The sequence below is a fragment of the Oncorhynchus masou genome, chromosome 9, assembly GCF_036934945.1.
Source record: "Oncorhynchus masou masou isolate Uvic2021 chromosome 9, UVic_Omas_1.1, whole genome shotgun sequence".
In the NCBI taxonomy this organism is placed as follows: domain Eukaryota; kingdom Metazoa; phylum Chordata; class Actinopteri; order Salmoniformes; family Salmonidae; genus Oncorhynchus; species Oncorhynchus masou.
Genome location: NC_088220.1, coordinates 62,767,053 through 62,786,962, shown reverse-complemented (window position 1 = coordinate 62,786,962; position 19,910 = coordinate 62,767,053). Strand labels below are relative to the sequence as shown.

The window sequence follows — 19,910 nt, the reverse complement described above, 5'->3', positions numbered from 1 at the left end:
GAGCAAGGCTTTCCTTCACTATATTCATAATGGAAATAATAACCTAGACCTGTGACCTTGAGGTGAAGTTACATAAATACTTCAAACTTTTGACATTTTGCAAACTGTTGACAGCTTTAACATCTTCGCCTCCGATTGAAACCCACACATAGGCCTACTGATCTGTTATTGACTCATGTTTCTCCTCCATGTCATTGCCAGTAAAATCAGTAACAAAAGCATCCCTGCCTTTCAAAACGTGGGTCTCATGCAAAAGCAGAAATCGTTCACATTCTATTGTGTACTGTTGTTTTGTACAGAACATCATAGGATGTGGGAAAATGTTGCATCGACTTACACCTGTGACCTGCAGATGCACATCTATATCACGTGATTTATTCTAAGCCTGCCACACATTTCTTGTAAATCACTCTGCTCTACAGTGTGCTGTTAATCCCTCCCCCTATTGGACAACTGGTTGTCAACTGAATGCTTTTTGTTGTTAATATATGCACAAACTGTCTCTTCAGAAGATTTAAAATCCATGCCCCTTGAAACTCATTGGCTGAATTTAAATATGACCTAGGGAAACAATGTTATCATTACATTGTTGTTCGTATAAAAGCTGATGGGTAGAGACAAGATTTGAACTTGATTCCAGATTTCAATAATCTCGTAGACCAGGGTAAGAAACTAAACTATGATCTCATTTAATCATATTTTTTATGCGAGTTCAAATGTATATATAGAATATAATGAGTGTTACACTAGCACACTGAAATTACGCTGAAATCAACAGAACGTTTGCCAAAGTAGTTTATTTGCCCTGGTCAAGTACTGGACTGTGATGACTTCTGTGGGTTCAACAGTTGCAGTGGCTGTATAACCAACCGACTGTTGTCTTCAGATTTACAGTATCATCGCCGTGGGATGGCTTCCAATAGCTGGAAAAGCAAAGTTCTTTTGAATGTGCTTTCCTATCTTGATTACAAGACAGGAAAATTCATAATTGTAGGAAGCAAGAGAGTCGGCAGTTTGTACAGAGTTATACAATTATCCATCATTGGATACCTTGTTGGGTAAGGGTCTCAATAAATACCTTTCTACATTTTCAAGATATAGGCCCTTATAACAGTCTAAAGGCATATGAAATGTTATTAATAAAATACATTCTAGTCCATCTATTTGTAGTTCACAGAAACTTAACATGTAAAACTATATTCCAACCAATATTTTAAACCCCTATCAGTCAGTAACCTCCACTTGTTCCAACTTTTAAGCAGATTATCCCCATTGAGATAGCTACAGTATATTGTCCTCCTGGTCTACACAGGTATGTATTCCTGAGCAAGAAGTCCTACCAGACCAAAGAGGAATCTATCCAGAGTACTGTGATGACCAAACTGAAGGGAGTGGCGGTCACCAACACATCAGAGTTCGGAAGGATGGTGTGGGGACCTGTGGACTATGTCATTCCACCCCAGGTCAGACTAACCACAATCCCCTTTAATACATTTAATGTTAATGTTAGAAATAAGATCTATCTCATCCACTGTGCTTGACTGCAAGAATAAATATAATTTTTACGGAATGTTGATTGGTGTATCAGAACGTATACCATGGGCATACCATTTTTACTGTTTTATTTACATTGGTAAACAGTGTATGATTGCAATAAGGCACCTCAGAGGTTGGTATATGGCCAATATAATAGCAATAAGGCACCTCAGTGGTTTGTGTTATATGGCCAATATACCACGGCTAGTGGCTGTATCCAGGTATTCCTCTTTGCGTTGCGCGTAAGAACAGCCCTTAGCCGTGGTATATTGGCCATATACCACAACTCCTCTGGCCTTATTGCTTAAATATAATAAAGGCTGAGGCTGCGGCTCTGAATGTAATGTCCTGTTGCGTCCCCATCCCTCGCCCCAGAAGCTTCATCGTCAGAGCAAAAAATTGGTTTCACATATGTAGAATGTGTTTCTGTTGTAAATTACTATTGTAGCTGGAAAAAGAAGATTGTTTTAATGGAATATCTACATACAGTGGGGCAAAAAAAGTATTTAGTCAGCCATCAATTGTGCAAGTTCTCCCACTTAAAAAGATGAGAGAGTCCTGTAATTTTCATCATAGGTACACTTCAACTATAACAAACAAAATGAGAAAAAAAATCCAGAAAATCACATTGTAGGATTTTCTATAAATTTATTTGCAAATTATGGTGGAAAATAAGTATTTGGTCACCTACAAACAAGCAAGATTTCTGGCTCTCACAGACCTGTAACTTCTTCTTTAAGAGGCTCCTCTGTCCTCCACTCGTTACCTGTATTAATGGCTGTTTGAACTTGTTATCAGTATAAAAGACACCTGGGCAACGAAGGAGTGGCTTCGTAAGAAGAATTTCAAGGTCCTGGAGTGACATAGCCAGTCTCCAGATCTCAACCCCATAGAAAATATTTGGAGGGAGTTGAAAGTCCGTGTTGTCCAGCAACAGCCCCAAAACATCACTGCTCTAGAGGAGATCTGCATGGAGGAATGGGCCAAAATACCAGCAACAGTGTGTGAAAACCTTGTGAAGACTTACAGAAAACGTTTGACCTCTGTCATTGCCAACAAAGGGTATACAACAAAGTATTGAGATAAACTTTTGTTATTGACCAAATACTTATTTTCCACCATAATTTGCAAATAAATTAATTACAAATCCTACAATGTGATTTTCTGGATTTTTTTTCTCTCTCATTTTGTCTGTCATAATTGAACTGTACCTATGATGGAAATTACAGGCCTCTCTCATCTTTTTAAGTGGGAGAACTTGCACAATTGGTGGCTGACTAAATACTTTTTTGCCCCACTGTATATATATATATATATACTACCTTTTGGGGGGGAAAAAGCAAATTTTTTGTCCATTAAAATAACATCAAATTGATCAGAAATACAGTGTAGACATTGTTAATGTTGTAAATTCCTATTTTAGCTGGAAACAACAGATATTTTATGGGATATCTACATAGGCGTACAGAGTTCCATTATCAGCAACCATCACTCCTGTGTTCCAATGGCACGTTGTGTTAGCTAATCCAATGTTTAAACTATGAAATAATGCATATGGAATCATGCAGTAACCAAAAAAGTGTTAAACAAATCAACATATATCTGAGATTCTACAAAACCTTTTGTCTTGATGACAGTTTTGCACAGTCTTGGCATTTGCTCAACCAGCTTCACCTGGAATGCTTTCCCAACTGTCTTGAAGGAGTTCCCACATATGCTGAGCACTTGTTCGCTGCTTTTCCTTCACTCTGCGGTCCAACTCATCCCAAACCATCTCAACCCCCCCCCCCCCCAAAAAAAAACTTGAATGAGCAGGTGTGTCCAAACTTTTGGCAGGTACTGTATATATTTACAAAAAAATACGGGGGATTAGAAATTATGCAGACAATTACATTGATGGAAGTGACAATCTATCAGCAATATTAAAGCTGATTGAATGCAATGTATCACGTCTCGTGATGCACATCTTTCTGCAATTGCATGCCACACTTACTCTTATCAGTTGATATCAGGCTGGTTTAACACCACTTTATTTTTTCCTATAGGGGGAAGCAGTTTTTTTCATTGTTACCAATTATATAGAGACACCAAACCAGAAGTTGGGCAACTGTGCTGAGGTAAGGAAATTCCCTTTCATTTCTTTATGTTGTCACCATTAACCACCCTTTTAAAACGGTAATATACTCTGTATTTGGTCCGTATTTGGTCTGTATTTGTTAAACCATACTAGTTGTCGGGTATTGTTCCACAGAGCCCCAATGTGCCAGATGGCCACTGTAAGGGAGATGAAGACTGTGCAGAGGGAGAGTTGGTGGTAGCTGGCCATGGTAGGAATCTTTGAAAACTCAAATTGAATTCAAACAAATTGAAACGGGAAATTACATATACTGTCTGCTCACAAACATACTGTGAAATATACTTTTCTGTAGGAGTTAGGACAGGCCGCTGCTGTTATGTACTTGAGTGAAGACCCAAAAGCGGTTTTAACAGAAAACAGAGTTCTTTAATGAAAAAACAGGAATGGCATAAATCCTCTTCCAACGTTGTCAATGGAACAAAAAGAACGTTAGTATAATGCAGGATGCACCTGCCAGGCAGACTCCGACAGGATAGGACAAGGTGGAAGCAAACGAGACGACAGCTTGCTTCTGGCATGAAAAACACAAACAAGAATCAGACACTGAAAGTAGCAGGAACAGAGAGAGAAATAGAGACCTAATCAGAGGGGGAAGAGAGAACAGGTGGGAAAGAGTGCATGAGCTAGTTAGGGGAGATGTAGAACAGCTGAAGAATGAGAGACAGAGAAGGTAACCTAAAAAGACCAGCAGAGAGAGACAGAGTGAAGAGAAAGGACAGGAACAGACATAACAAGACATGACAGTACCCCCCCCCACTCACCGAGCGCCTCCTGGCGCACTCGAGGAGGAAACCTGGCGGCAACGGAGGAAATCATCGATCAGCGAACGGTCCAGCACGTCCCGAGAGGGAACCCAACTCCTCTCCTCAGGACCGTACCCCTCCCAATCCACTAGGTACTGATGACCACGGCCCCGAGGGCGCATGTCCAAAATCTTACGAACCCTGTAGATGGGTGCGCCCTCGACAAGGATGGGGGGGGGACGAGCGGGGGCGCGAAGAACGGGCTTAACACAGGAGACATGGAAGACCGGGTGAACGCGACGAAGATATCGCGGGAGAAGAAGTCGCACTGCGACAGGATTAATGACCTGAGAAATACGGAACGGACCAATGAACCGCGGAGCCAACTTGCGAGAAGCTGTCTTAAGGGGAAGGTTCTGAGTGGAGAGCCATACTCTCTGACCGCAACAATATCTAGGACTCTTGGTCCTACGCTTATTAGCGGCCCTCACAGTCTGCGCCCTATTACGGCAAAGTGCCGACCTGACCCCCTTCCAGGTGCGCTCGCAACGCTGGACAAAAGCCTGAGCGGAGGGGACGCAGGACTCGGCGAGCTGAGATGAGAACAGCGGAGGCTGGTACCCGAGGCTACTCTGAAAAGGAGATAGACCGGTAGCAGACGAGGGAAGCGAGTTGTGGGCGTACTCTGCCCAGGGGAGCTGTTCTGACCAAGACGCAGGGTTACGAAAAGAAAGACTGCGTAAAATGCGACCAACAGTCTGATTGGCCCGTTCGGCTTGACCGTTAGACTGGGGATGAAAGCCGGACGAGAGACTGACGGAAGCCCCAATCAAACGGCAAAACTCCCTCCAAAATTGAGACGTGAACTGCGGGCCTCTGTCGGAAACGACGTCAGACGGAAGGCCATGAATTCGGAAAACATTCTCGATAATGATCTGAGCCGTCTCCTTAGCAGAAGGGAGCTTAGCGAGAGGAATGAAATGAGCCGCCTTAGAGAATCTATCGACAACCGTAAGAATAACTGTCTTCCCCGCTGATGAAGGCAGTCCGGTGATAAAATCTAAAGCGATGTGAGACCACGGTCGAGAGGGAATGGGAAGCGGTCTGAGACGGCCGGCAGGAGGAGAGTTCCCAGATTTAGTCTGCGCGCAGACCGAACAAGCGGCGACAAATCGACGCGCGTCACGTTCCCGAGTGGGCCACCAGAAACGCTGGCGAATGGAAGCGAGCGTACCCCGAACGCCGGGGTGGCCGGCTAACTTGGCAGAGTGGGCCCACTGAAGAACGGCCGGACGAGTAGGAACGGGAACGAACAGAAGGTTCCTAGGACAAGCTCGCGGCGACGGAGTGTGAGCGAGTGCTTGCTTTACCTGCCTCTCAATTCCCCAGACAGTCAACCCGACAACACGCCCCCAGGGAGAATCCCCTCGGGGTCGGTGGAGACCTCAGAAGAACTGAAGAGACGAGATAAAGCATCAGGCTTGGTGTTTTTGAGCCCGGACGATAAGAAATAACAAACTCGAAACGAGCGAAAAACAGAGCCCAACGAGCCTGACGCGCATTAAGTCGTTTGGCTGAACGGATGTACTCAAGGTTCCTATGGTCAGTCCAAACGACAAAAGGAACGGTCGCCCCCTCCAACCACTGTCGCCATTCGCCTAGGGCTAAGCGGATGGCGAGCAGTTCGCGATTACCAACATCATAGTTACGTTCTGACGGCGATAAGCGATGAGAGAAAAACGCGCAAGGATGGACCTTGCCGTCAGAGAGAGAGCTGAGAAAGAATGGCTCCCACGCCCACCTCTGACGCGTCAACCTCAACAACAAACTGTCTAGAGATGTCAGGTGTAACAAGAATAGGTGCGGATGTAAAACGATTCTTAAGAAGATCAAAAGCTCCCTGGGCGGAAACGGACCACTTAAAGCACGTCTTAACAGAAGTAAGGGCTGTGAGGGGAGCTGCCACCTGACCGAAATTACGGATGAAACGACGATAGAAATTAGCGAAGCCCAGAAAGCGCTGCAGCTCGACGCGTGACTTAGGAACGGGCCAATCAATGACAGCCTGGACCTTAGCGGGATCCATCTTAATGCCCTCAGCGGAAATAACGGAACCGAGAAAAGGGACAGAGGCGGCATGAAAAGTGCACTTCTCAGCCTTCACATAAAGACAGTTCTCCAAAAGGCGCTGGAGGACGCGTCGCACGTGCTGAACATGAATCGGGAGAGACGGTGAAAAAATCAGGATATCGTCCATGTAAACGAAAACAAAAATGTTCAGCATGTCTCTCAGGACGTCGTTAACTAGTGCCTGAAAGACAGCTGGAGCGTTAACGAGGCCGAAAGGAAGAACCCGGTATTCAAAGTGCCCTAACGGAGTGTTAAACGCCGTCTTCCACTCGTCCCCCTCCCTGATGCGCACGAGATGGTAGGCGTTACGAAGGTCCAATTTGGTGAAAAACCTGGCTCCCTGCAGGATCTCGAAGGCTGAAGACATAAGAGGAAGCGGATAACGATTCTTAACTGTTATGTCATTCAGCCCTCGATAATCCACGCATGGGCGCAGGGACCCGTCCTTCTTCTGAACAAAAAAAAACCCCGCTCCGGCGGGAGAGGAGGAGGAGACTATGGTACCAGCGTCGAGTGAAACAGACAAATAATCCTCGAGAGCCTTACGTTCGGGAGCCGACAGAGAGTATAATCTACCCCGGGGGGGAGTAGTTCCCGGAAGGAGATCAATACTACAGTCATACGACCGGTGTGGAGGGAGAGAAGTGGCCTTGGAACGACTGAACACCGTGCGCAGATCGTGATACTCCTCCGGCACCCCTGTCAAATCGCCAGGCTCCTCCTGTGAAGAAGAGACAGAGGAAACAGGAGGGATAGCAGACATTAAACAGGTCACATGACAAGAAACATTCCAGGATAGGATAGTATTACTAGACCAATTAATAGAAGGGTTATGGCGCACTAGCCAGGGATGACCCAAAACAACAGGTGTAAAAGGTGAACGAAAAATTAAAAAAGAAATGGTTTCGCTATGATTACCAGAGACAGTGAGGGTTAAAGGCAGCGTCTCACGCTGAATCTTGGGGAGAGAACTACCATCTAAAGCGAACAAGGCCGTGGGCTCCCCTAACTGTCTGAGAGGAATGTCATGTTCCCGAGCCCAGGTCTCGTCCATAAAACAGCCCTCCGCCCCAGAGTCTATCAAGGCACTGCAGGAAGCAGATGAACCGGGCCAGCGGAGATGGACCGGAAAGGTAGTGCGTGATCCAGAAGGAGAGGCCTGAGTAGTTGCGCTCACCAGTAGCCCTCCTCTTACTGATGAGCTCTGGCTTTTACTGGACATGAGGTGACAAAATGACCAGCGGAGCCGCAGTAGAGACAGAGGCGATTGGTGATTCTCCGTTCCTTCTCCTTGGCCGAGATGCGGATACCCCCAGCTGCATAGGCTCAGCATCCGAGCCGGCGGAGGAGGGTGGCAGTGATGCGGCAGGTGGCAGTGATGTGGAGAGGGAGCAACGGAGAACGCGAACTCCTTTCCACGTGCTCGGCGACGAAGATCAAACCGTCGCTCTATGCGAATAGCGAGAGCTATTAAGGAGTCCAGACTGGAAGGAACCTCCCGGGAGAGGATCTCATCCTTAACCTCGACGAGGAGACCCTCCAGAAAACGAGCGAGCAAAGCCGGCTCGTTCCAGTCACTAGAGGCAGCGAGAGTGCGAAACTCAATAGAATAATCCGTTATGGATCGATTCCCCTGACATAGGGAAGACAGGGCCCTGGAAGCCTCCTCCCCAAAAACAGAACGGTCAAAAACCCGTATCATTTCCTCCTTAAAGTCCTGATACTGGTTAATACACTCAGCCCTCGCCTCCCAGATTGCCGTGCCCCACTCACGCGCCCGTCCGGTAAGGAGAGAAATGACGTAGGCGATGCGGGCTGCGCTCCTGGAGTAAGTGTTGGGCTGGAGAGAGAACACCACGTCACACTGAGTGAGGAATGAGCGGCACTCAGTGGGCTCCCCAGAGTAACACGACGGGTTGTTGATCCTGGGCTCCGGAGACTCGGAAACCCTGGAAGTGGGCGGTGGATCGAGGTGGAGTTGGTGAACCCGTCTTGTGAGGTCGGAGACTTGGACGGCCAGGGTCTCAACGGCATGTCGAGCAGCAGACAATTCCTCCTCGTGTCTGCCTAGCATCGCTCCCTGGATCTCGACGGCGGAGTGAAAAGGGTCCGGAGCCGCTGGGTCCATTCTTGGTCTGATTCTTCTGTTATGTACTTGAGTGAAGACCCAAAAGCGGTTTTAACAGAAAACAGAGTTCTTTAATGAAAAAACAGGAATGGCATAAATCCTCTTCCAACGTTGTCAATGGAACAAAAAGAACGTTAGTATAATGCAGGATGCACCTGCCAGGCAGACTCCGACAGGATAGGACAAGGTGGAAGCAAACGAGACGACAGCTTGCTTCTGGCATGAAAAACACAAACAAGAATCAGACACTGAAAGTAGCAGGAACAGAGAGAGAAATAGAGACCTAATCAGAGGGGGAAGAGAGAACAGGTGGGAAAGAGTGCATGAGCTAGTTAGGGGAGATGTAGAACAGCTGAAGAATGAGAGACAGAGAAGGTAACCTAAAAAGACCAGCAGAGAGAGACAGAGTGAAGAGAAAGGACAGGAACAGACATAACAAGACATGACAGCTGCTTGAGAGACAATGGAAAATCCAATGGTACATGTGAGATATATAGCTGGTGCCCCATTGAGAGAAGATGCCAACCACAGTAAGTGCATTCACACACTTTCAATTACATAGCCATACACACTCATAAACAAACATGCATGAACACACACACACAGGCAAATACATACGCATGAGCATGTGTCCACAGTAGTAATCGTCATTCCCTTTTATTCCTTCAGGGATAGACATAAACACAATAATATGTTAAGAGAAGCTGAAAACTTCACCATCTACATAAAAAATGTCATCCGATTCCCCAAATTCAGTTTCTCAAAGTAAGTTGTCTATATTAACACCACCTAAAAAATGGACAGGCATGTGGTTTTCAAACTGCCAGAGTTTTCTTTAAATGTTTAAATGTATAAACTGGAGCTGGAGTCTTTTAATCTGTTAATATTACATATTGCAGAAAGTGTTTGCTGTCTGCATTTTGATAAATAAAAACTTTGAAATGTTTCACCCAATTATCAGGGCCAACGTTCAGGACACGGCTGATAAATTCCATCTGAAGAAATGTCGCTACGATGAAGCTCTTGAACCCTACTGCCCCATATTCCGTCTGGGAGACATTGTTAACCAAACTGGACACAGCTTTCAGGACATGGCTTTGAAGGTCAGTTTTCACAATTTAAAAGTTTATTTGTTGTTGTTATTGATGATGTTGATTTCAATTACCTTAAGCAGTTAAATGGATACTCTGTACGATGTCCATACCATCAAAGAGTAAGCCACAAAATACATAAATATTGTAAATAATATAGCATTTCGCAATCAATACTTCTCTCGCAGTGCATGCTGGTAGTTTTTTTTTTTTAATGTTTGATGTCGAGGGCTCTGTCCTAACTAACTTTATTGATTGTTTTCTTGGTCTTTTCTTTCAATTGTATTTTTCTATGGTGGAGGGTTAATGCAATATTTGTTTTAGCGGTATCCACAGTTTTTTCAAAGTTAGGGTGGAAGAGGACAGAGTAACTTTCCTGGGGTTTGTAAGGTGTGGTGTGCGCGATGGCTTCCCAGTTTAGCGCGGAGGAGACGCTGTCGATACGGCATGGATTCAGGTGTGTTCCTGAGAATGGAGTTAAGGTGGAGTAGGTTCTGCTCGCGGTCGGTGAACAGGTAGGAGCTGAATTTATACATTCTGCTCCTAGAATGAACAGCGCTGTGGTTGTGTTCATGAAAAAGGCTAATTTGGTTGTTAGGTTTATTGCTAGCGGAATCTGAACAACAACTAAATGTGCATTTTAAAGTGAGGCACGGGGAGGGGCTCTATGCAGGGTTTGCCAGCACAGATTGTCTATGGTGTTTTGAGTGTGGGGATTTGGAGCATAAGAGCTTTGCGTGCCCACATAAACCCCGTAGACAAGGTGAGGGTACAAGTGCCAGTGGTGGAAATCGAGGTCAAAGTGCAGGGGGTAAGGAGATGCAGAAGCTGGGCCTAGTCAGGCTAGAGATGGTGGTGTAGAATCCAAGATGGCGTAGCAGTGAAGACATGTTTGTTTTGTCCTCTTGTGTACTTTTGTATTTTTTCATATTTTTTGTATATTTCAATTTATTTTCAATCTCTTCTCGATATTTATTTATTAGATTATACCTTCCGGTAACCTGCCTCACCCATTGTGATACGGAATCGCTATTATTTTCAATTTTAGAACATGTTCACATTCACTACAAGCTATTTAGTCATTGTTAGCTACTGCTCGTGGCTTTTACCTTCTGCACAGATACCAGCCCTGTTTTTAGCCTGGATAATACTCGCCTGTCTACCAATATCGGAATGTCGGATTCCTGCCGTAATCCCTGGACCACTACTTCTGATCCTCACAGCTAGCTAGCTCACAGCTAGCTTTCACTCACTGTGGCACCTAGTACCGAAGCTATTCCCCGAGGCCCACCTCCCGGCCTACTCAGCTGTTCACCCGAACCCCACAAACTCGACCGGATCCTTGCTGTAAACTATGGACCTTGGCACCGGATCACCGCTGCTACGGATTGGATATAGTGGCTAACGCCATTGCCACAAAGCTAGCACCAGTTAGCCGTGAGCCAGGCACATCTCCTGGCTAGCAAACTAAATTCCACAATACCTCTTTCGCCATCTGGCTTGGATTATCTGTCGACACGGCACCCCGCCGCACCACCACGACTGGTCTGCCGACGAATACACCATCTGCTGTGCCTTCATCCGGCCTCCGTTGGAGCAGACGCTACTAACTTTAAACGCCGTGTCGCTAGCGTAGTGGGGCTCCCCTGTTCCATCTACTGCTGCCCCCTATGACACTATGATCACTTGGCTACATAGCTGATGCCTACTGGACTGTCCATTAGTCACGGTACTCCATTCTGTTTATTTATTTTTTATTTGTCGGCCCCAGCCGCAAAGGCTCTGTGTGTAGTTAATCCGACCCGCTCTGCCTAGTCATCGCCATTTTACCTGCTGTTGTTGTGTTAGCTGATTAGCTGTTGTTTTAGCTAGCTCTCCCAATCAACACCTGTGATTACTTTATGCCTCGCTGTATGTCTCTCTCAAATGTCAATATGCCTTGTATACTGTTCAGGTTAGTTATCATTGTTTTAGTTTACAATGGACCCCCTACTTCCACTCTTCATAGCTCTGATACCTCCTTTCTCCCACCTCCCACACATGCAGTGACCTCACCCATTACAACCAGCATGTCCAGAAATACAACCTCTCTTATCATCACCCAGTGTCTGGGCTTACCTCCGCTGTACCCGCACCCCACCATACCCCTGTCTGCGCATTATGCCCTGAATATATTCTACCATGCCCAGAAATCTGCTCCTTTTATTCTTTGTCCCCAACGCTCTAGGCGACCAGTTTTGATAGCCTTTAGCCGCACCCTCATTCTACTACTCCTCTGTTCCGCGGGTGATGTGGAGGTAAACCCAGGCCCTGCATGTCCCCAGGCACCCTCATTTGTTGACTTCTGTGATTGAAAAAGCCTTGGTTTCATGCATGTCAACATCAGAAGCCTCCTCCCTAAGTTTGTTTTACTCACTGCTTTAGCACACACTGTCAACCCTGATGTCCTTGCTGTGTCTGAATCCTGGCTTAGGAAGGCCACCAAAAATTCAGAGATTTCCATACCCAACTATAACATTTTCCGTCAAGATAGCCTGCAAAGTAATGTCATACTTTCCAGGTCCATACCCAAACAGTTCGAACTTCTAATTTTAAAAATTAATCTCTCCAGAAATAAGTCTCTCACTGTTGCCCCCCTCAGCTCCCAGCTGTGCCCTGGACACCATTTGTGAATTGATCGCCCCCCTCCCTCCCCCATCTAGCTTCAGAGTTTGTTCTGTTAGGTGACCTAAACTGGGATATGCTTAACACCCCGACAGTCCTACAATCTAAGCTAGCTGCCCTCAATCTCACATAAATCATCAAGGAACCCACCAGGTACAACCCTAAATCTGTTAACAAGGCCACCCTCATAGATGTTTTCCTGACCAACTGGCCTTCCAAATCCACCTCCGCTGTCTTCAATCAGGATCACTGCCTCATTGCCTGTGTCCACTATGGGTCGGCAGTCAAACGACCACCCCTAATCACTGTCAAACGCTCCCTAAAACACTTCTGCGAGCAGGCCTTTCTAATCGACCTGGCCCGGGTATCCTGGAAGGATATTGACCTCATCCCGTCAGTTGAGGATGCCCAGTCATTCTTTCAAAGTAACTTCCTCACCATCTTAGATAAGCATGCTCCGTTCAAAAACGGCAGAACTAAGAACAGATATAGCCCCTGGTTCACTCCAGACCTGACTGCCCTCGACCAGCACAAAAACATTCTGTGACGGACTGCAATAGCATCGAATAGTCCCTGCAATATGCAACTGTTCAGGGAAGTCAAGAACCAATACACGCAGTCAGTCAGGAAAGCAAAGGCCAGCTTTTTCAAGCAGAAATTTGCATCCTGTAGCTCTAACTCCAAAACGTTATGGGACACTAAAGTCCATGGAGAACAAGAGCACCTCCTCCCAACTGCCCACTGCACTGAGGCTAGGTAACACGGCCACCACCGATAAATCCATGATAATCAAACTTCAACAAGCATTTCTCAACGGCTGGCCAATGGATGGATATAGGTCTAAGGTCTTCGAAAGCCAAGTCAACAAACAGATCACTTACTATCTCAAATCCCACCGTACCTGTTCCGCTGTGCAATCTGGTTTCCGAGCCGGTCACGGGTGCACCTCAGCCACGCTAAAGCTACTAAACGATATAACCGCCATCAATAAAAGACTACTGTGCAGCCGTCTTCATCGACCTGGCCAAGGCTTTCAACTCTGTCAATCACCATATTCTTATCGGCAGACTCAGTAGCCTCGGTTTTTCTAATGACTGCCTTGCCTGGTTCTCCAACTACTTTGCAGACAGAGTTCAGAGTCTCAAATCGGAGGGCATGTTGTCCGGTCCTCTGGCAGTCTCTATGGGGGTGCCACAGGGTTCAATTCTCGGGCTGACTCTTTTCTCTGTATATATCAATGATGTTGCTCTTGGTGTGGGTGATTCCCTGATCCACCTCTACGCAGACAACACCATTCTGTATACTTCTGGCCATTCCTTGGACACTGTGCTATCTAACCTCCAAACAAGCTTCAATGCCATACAACACTCCTTCCGTGGCCTCCAACTGCTCTTAAACGCTAGTAAAACCAAATGCATGCTTTTCAATCGTTCGCTGCCTGCACCCGCACGCCCGACTAGCATCACCACCCTGGATGGTTCCGACCTAGAATATGTTTGAGGGTGTGGGAGGTAAAGCCCTCTACAACCTCTGCGTTAAGGTTAGTGTAACAGTACTCTTCTTGCGTTGTGTACAATCAGTCATCGACACGGAACTCCAACATGTAGCACCAGTCATGCAGATTTATTCTGATAGGAACGGCACAATTGCACGTCATGCAATGCACATCTCACCATCCAACTCTGTACTCACGCACTGTACAAAATATATGACCCCCCCCACCAGACACAGTAAGTTGCTAGCTAGTACTGGCGGGAATTCTTTACAACAAAATGCACAACAAATATTCTCCAAAAACCGCTGCATCTTATGTGTCATGTTCAAATAACATTTACAAACAATTTGATACAAATTGTAGATTTAAATCATCACTTGAGAGTATAAAAATCACTTTTGATGTACAGTGCTTTGCAACCAACAACTTACCGCTGGTTTGGTGCTTGTTCACTGGGACGATTCTCACTGGAACATCCCCCCTCGTAAGCAAGCCACGCAAACCAGCCAATAAGATGCCATGTTGAGTAGGTGAAGGCAAGAAAAACTCAAACCAAAAACCCATTGGCTTAACAACAAAGTGGCAAGGGGAATCACCAATGTAACCCTGTTACATTAGGAACATTAGGAACCTAACAGGAGTGAAGGCACATGAGTGGCAGGGGGTATGTGGGGTGGAGATTATGGTGTGTTTTGGATGGAGGGGGCTCTACAAACCCCCAGTACCAAAGAGGTCAGGGGACCTCCAGTGGAGGGTTCTACATGGAGCCCTGGCCACTAACAGCTGGTTGGCACGGGTTGAACCAGGAGTCGGGTAGGGGTGTCTTTTCTGTAAAATGAAAGAAACTGTGATTCATGTGTTTTGTGTGCACCAGGTTAATGCCTTTAATGTCTCTGGAATGTCTGTGTGAGAGGTTGGGGTGGTTTTTACTGTTGGGATGTTTATAATGGGATACAGGTATTTGAGTAAGGAGAAAGCCAAATGTGTTTTGTTGAATTTTCTGTTTGTTCAGCTACGAAGTTAGCTAACAAGGAGGAACAGGGTCAAAAGTGGGGGGATAACAGACTCTTTACTATGGTTAAATGGGATGGTCTCTGCGCGCCTTAGGGTTTGAGTTCTATAAAATGATCAAATGTGTAGAGATGTTTGAGGAGATATGGTGTGTTGGGGGGGCTGTCTGTATAGCTGGGAAAGATGTTTTGGATATACGGTTGTAGGAGTGGGTATGGTGATGTTGGTTTGTTTCATGTGGTAGATAGAAAGGGGAGTATGGTAAATGTATGCAGTACAGGATATATATTTGCTTTTTTATTTTTAATGGGGGGGGTGAGTTTTAAATGAAATGAGATTGTTTAAGTAAATAATCTTTCTTTCTTCCCCCCCCCCCCCCTCCAGGGTGGTTCAATTGGAATTCTGATTGGGTGGGAGTGCGACCTTGACAGAGATCCCTCAGAATGCCAGCCACGGTACGACTTTACTCACATTGCCGTTAATGTGTCCAGAGAGTCCTCAGGATTCAACTTCAGGTAACACACACACGAGGTTGACACATAATACTTAATTTGAAGTCATACTTTAATCTTCCACATCTTTGGTACTCTCATAACAGACATGCTCGCTATTTTAAAACTGGGTCTGGAGAAAGCTACCGAACACATTTCAAAGTGTTTGGTATACGCATCAACGTTATGGTGCATGGGAAGGTATGAGAAATATGTATTATTTAATGGCTTTTTAGGATAAATGCATCTATTTTGTTTCCTGATGTTTTCATTCTCTTATTGTTACTTCCTTCTATTTTCTACTGCAGGCTGGAAAGTTCTGTATCATACCCACCATTATCCATATAGGCTCAGGACTAGCTTGTATTGGTGGTGTAAGTATTATTTTTTTTAAAGATGACATTTGTATTGGCTATACTTATGGACTTGAGTATCAGTATAACCGAGGAGGCTGGTGGGAGGAGCTATAGGAGGACAGGCTCATTGTAATGGAATAAATTGAATGGTATCCGTTTCATTTATTCCATTCATTACAATGAGCCCATCTTCCTATAGCTCCTCCCACCAGCCTCCTCTGCAATACAGGTATCTACACTGCTCACAAAAATAAAGGGAACACTAAAATAACACATCCTAGATCTGAATTAATGAAATATTCTTATTAAATACTTTTTTCTTTACATAGTTGAATGTGCTGACCACAAAATCACACTAAAATTATCAATGGAAATCAAATGTATCAACCCATGGAGGTCTGGATTTGGAGTCACACTCAAAATTAAAGTGGAAAACCACACTACCGGCTGATCCAACTTTGATGTAATGTCCTTAAAACAAGTAAAACTTAGGCTCAGTAGTGTGTGTGGCCTCCACGTTCCTGTATGACCTCCCTACAACGCCTGGGCATGCTCCTGATGAGGTGGCGGATGGTCTCCTGAAGGATCTCCTCCCAGACTTGGACTAAAGCATCTGCCAACTCCTGGACAGTCTGTGGTGCAATGTGGCATTGGTGGATGGAGTGAGACAGGATGTACCAGATGTGCTCAATTGGATTCAGGTCTGGGGAACGGGCGGGGCGGGCCAGTCCATAGCATCAATTCCTGCCTCTTGCAGGAACTGCTGACACACTCCAGCCACATGAGGTCTAGCATTGTCTTGCATTAGGAGGAACCCAGGAGGAACCCAGGGCCAACCGCACCAGCATATGGTCTCACAAGGGGTCTGAGGATCTCATCTCGGTACCTACTGGCAGTCAGGCTACCTCTGGCGAACACATGGAGGGCTGCAGGAACTGCTGACACACTCCAGCCACATGAGGTCTAGCATTGTCTTGCATTAGGAAGAACCCAGGAGGAACCCAGGGCCAACCGCACCAGCATATGGTCTCACAAGGGGTCTGAGGATCTCATCTCGGTACCTACTGGCAGTCAGGCTACCTCTGGCGAACACATGGAGGGCTGTGCGGCCCCCCCCAAAGAAATGCCACCCCACACCATGACTGGTCTGAATGCCAAACCGGTCATGCTGGAGGATGTTGTAGGCAGCAGAACGTTCTCCACGGCATCTCCAGTCTCGTTCATGTCTGTCACGTGCTCAGTGTGAACCTGCTTTCATCTGTGAAGAGCACAGGGCACCAGTGGCGAATTTGCCAATCTTGGTGTTCTCTGGCAAATGCCAAACGTCCAACACTGTGTTGGGCTGTAAGCACAACCCCCACCTGTGGACGTCGGGCCCTCTACCACCCTCATGGAGTCTGTTTCTCACCGTTTGAGCAGACACATGCACATTTGTGGCCTGCTGGAGGTCATTTTGTGGTGCTCCTCCTTGCACAAAGGCGGAGGTAGCGGTCCTGCTGCTGGGTTGTTGCCCTCCTACGGCCTCCTCCACGTCTCCTGATGTACTGGCCTGTCCTGGTAGCGCCTCCGTGCTCTGGACACTACACTGACAGACACCGCAAACCTTCTTGCCACAGCTCGTATTGATGTTCCATCCTGGATGAGCTGCACTACCTGAGCCACTTGTGTGGGTTGTAGACTCTGTTTCATGCTACCACTAGAGTGAAAGCACCGCCAGCATTCAAAAGTGACCAAAACATCAGCCAGGAAGCATAGGAACTGAGAAGTGGTCTGTGGTCCCCACCTGCAGAACCACTCCTTTATTGGGGGTGTCTTGCTAATTGCCCATTTCCACCTGTTGTCTATTCCATTTGCACAACAGCATGTGAGTGCACAGTTTGATTTCACAGAAGTGTGATTGACTTGGAGTTACATTGTGTTGTATAAGTGTTCCCTTTATTTTTTTGAGCAGTGTAGTATATTCTGTATATTTTATTATATAAGATTATATTATATTTGTTAATGGATCTCATTTTGTTACAGGGGGCCTGGTTCTGTGACTGGATTCTTCTTTACCTGATGAAAAATAGGGAGTTCTATAAGGACTGGAAGTTTGAAAATGTGAAGTACGGCATTTACAATAAATATTAGTCTTGAGTTACAAGACATTTGGAAATATTTTTTTCTGCTAATGGAGATTAAGAGAGACTTTAAATGTAATGTTATTTTTCACTCTCCCATTTTACCATAGCAATACTACAGAGGATATAAAACAAACCCCAGAAGAGCAGCAGGTCACTGACCCATCGCCTGAGGTTTAGGTTTAACACCATGGCAGCAGCTCGCCTTGCCTAGTTAAACAATGGTTAAATAGAAAAACAAAAGAAGCCGACGTAAAAGACATGCCTGAGCGGGATGCCACACATTCTGGTCATGAGGAGAGAGAGAGAAACTGTCGGAGGTTCTCTTCTTCACTGTTCAACTAATCCATACTCTTTTAGGGTCCAGGCAGAACCCTTTTGGGTGCCATGTAGAACAAAAAATGGTTCTTCAAAGGGTTATCCTATGGGGACAGGCGAAGAACCCTGTTAGGTTCTAGATAGCACCTTTTTTTTCCTAAGAGTGCAGTAAATGTGGAGGGGGAGTTAAGATGGAGTGTTGCCTTGTTGATATTCCAGATTGAAACAAATGTAAAGAGCAAGCAAGCACGTGCCGTAGCTAGCTACGAGACAGATATTAGCTAGCGTTGTTGAGAGATAATGGAATCTCTGACAAAGTTGACATCAACAAAATTGGTATGTGGTGTCTGTCGACTTTGTGGCACGAACTTAATCTCGAGGAAAGACAGGAGGTTGGTGGCACCGTAATTGGGGAGGACATGCTCATTGTAATGGCTGGAGCAGAATCAGTGGAATAGTATAAAAAAAATATTTAACCTTTATTTAACTAGGCAAGTCCGTTTAAACAACAAATTCTTATTTTCAATGACGGCCTAGGAACAGTGGGTTAACTGCCTTGTTCAGTGGGCAGAACGACAGATTTGTACCTTGTCAGCTCGGGGATTCAATCTTGCAACCTCTTGCAAAGTACATCAAACACATGGTATGATGCCATTCCATTTGCTCTGTTCCAGCCATTATTATGACTGGTCCTCCCCTCACCAGCTTCCACTGACCTATAGGCATTTGCTATATGTTTCACCGGGACTGTAAACAGCGAGGCACACGTCCAAAATTGGGCCGTATCTCCTTAAAACAAGATGGTTCTGGATTCCTTCGACCTCGCTGAAAGTGGCAACTCCTTATGGAATTAAACTCGACATCATGTGTGACAGCATATAGGCTTCCTCTGTAGAACTATTCTTGTGTTATTCACTGATGGATAGTTTGTTTTATCACATTTGTTTTACCCTTGTTTGTTTTATCACTGAATATTGTGTGATTTTAGCATACATAGTTTGCGATTTTTTTTGTAATTTCTGATAACCTGTATAATCTTCAGTTTACATATACAGTTAATCTATGTTTTACCTTTGTCCTACTTTCAAGTTACAACTGTCGTCTTCATGGCCATATGAGTTCATTTGTTTGAATATTTCATTATTATTTTTTTTACTAATAAAAATATTTGTTTCATTTAAGCACATATATTACTCTTAAATGTATTCTTAATTTGTTAACTGTGGGTTTGAAATATGGGACTAATGACAAAAACCACATTCACTGCTGTTGGCAGACTCACATGAATTGGGCAAATTTATGGTTCTGGGGGCAGATCAGTTGGTCATATCAGTGTTGGTTAGGGCAATGTAAGGGTTTAGTACAATAACTATGGCAACACATACATAGTAAGGTACAGTATAGAACACCATAAAGTATCATATGCTAATGAACTTGACGGTTTTGCAATGAATCTATCTCTCTAGAGTCAAGATTAGAGAATAATCGATTGAATGAGCAAATGTATTTCTTGTCTGGTCACTGATCACTTGTGAGGTAACACCTTATTACATAAATCTCAGTTATCATTCTTTAGCTGAATTAGTGAAAGATGATGGCACACCAATAGACTACATATGAAGATAGAATTAAATTAAGATATTCAAGTAACCTTACAGGTATCAATAAACTTGCCTAGTAAAAAAGGTAC

General features: G+C 45.2%; 1 protein-coding gene across 1 annotated transcript; it reads left to right on the top strand.

Annotated features, from left to right (window-relative positions):
* The first annotated feature begins 25 nt into the window (after positions 1-25).
* Positions 26-19,406, top strand: LOC135546429 (P2X purinoceptor 5-like). Its single transcript, XM_064974847.1, has 14 exons — positions 26-664; positions 887-1,058; positions 1,313-1,463; positions 3,582-3,653; positions 3,788-3,863; positions 3,966-3,986; positions 9,129-9,204; positions 9,344-9,439; positions 9,636-9,777; positions 15,320-15,450; positions 15,534-15,627; positions 15,735-15,800; positions 17,805-17,887; positions 18,013-19,406. The coding sequence occupies exons 2-14, from the start codon at positions 910-912 to the stop codon at positions 18,080-18,082; spliced, it is 1,227 nt and encodes a 408-aa protein (XP_064830919.1). The 5' UTR covers positions 26-664; positions 887-909; the 3' UTR covers positions 18,083-19,406.
* Positions 19,407-19,910: the final 504 nt, after the last annotated feature.

What these genes read in the sequence shown, in the direction of transcription:
- LOC135546429 (XM_064974847.1), top strand. Translation starts at nt 910, where the DNA reads ATGGCTTCCAATAGCTGGAAAAGCAAAGTTCTTTTGAATGTGCTTTCC. An exon ending in ATCATTGGATACCTTGTTGG is followed by an intron (nt 1,059 to 1,312) that starts GTAAGGGTCTCA and finishes TGGTCTACACAG; the next exon opens with GTATGTATTCCTGAGCAAGA. An exon ending in GACTAGCTTGTATTGGTGGT is followed by an intron (nt 15,801 to 17,804) that starts GTAAGTATTATT and finishes ATTTTGTTACAG; the next exon opens with GGGGCCTGGTTCTGTGACTG.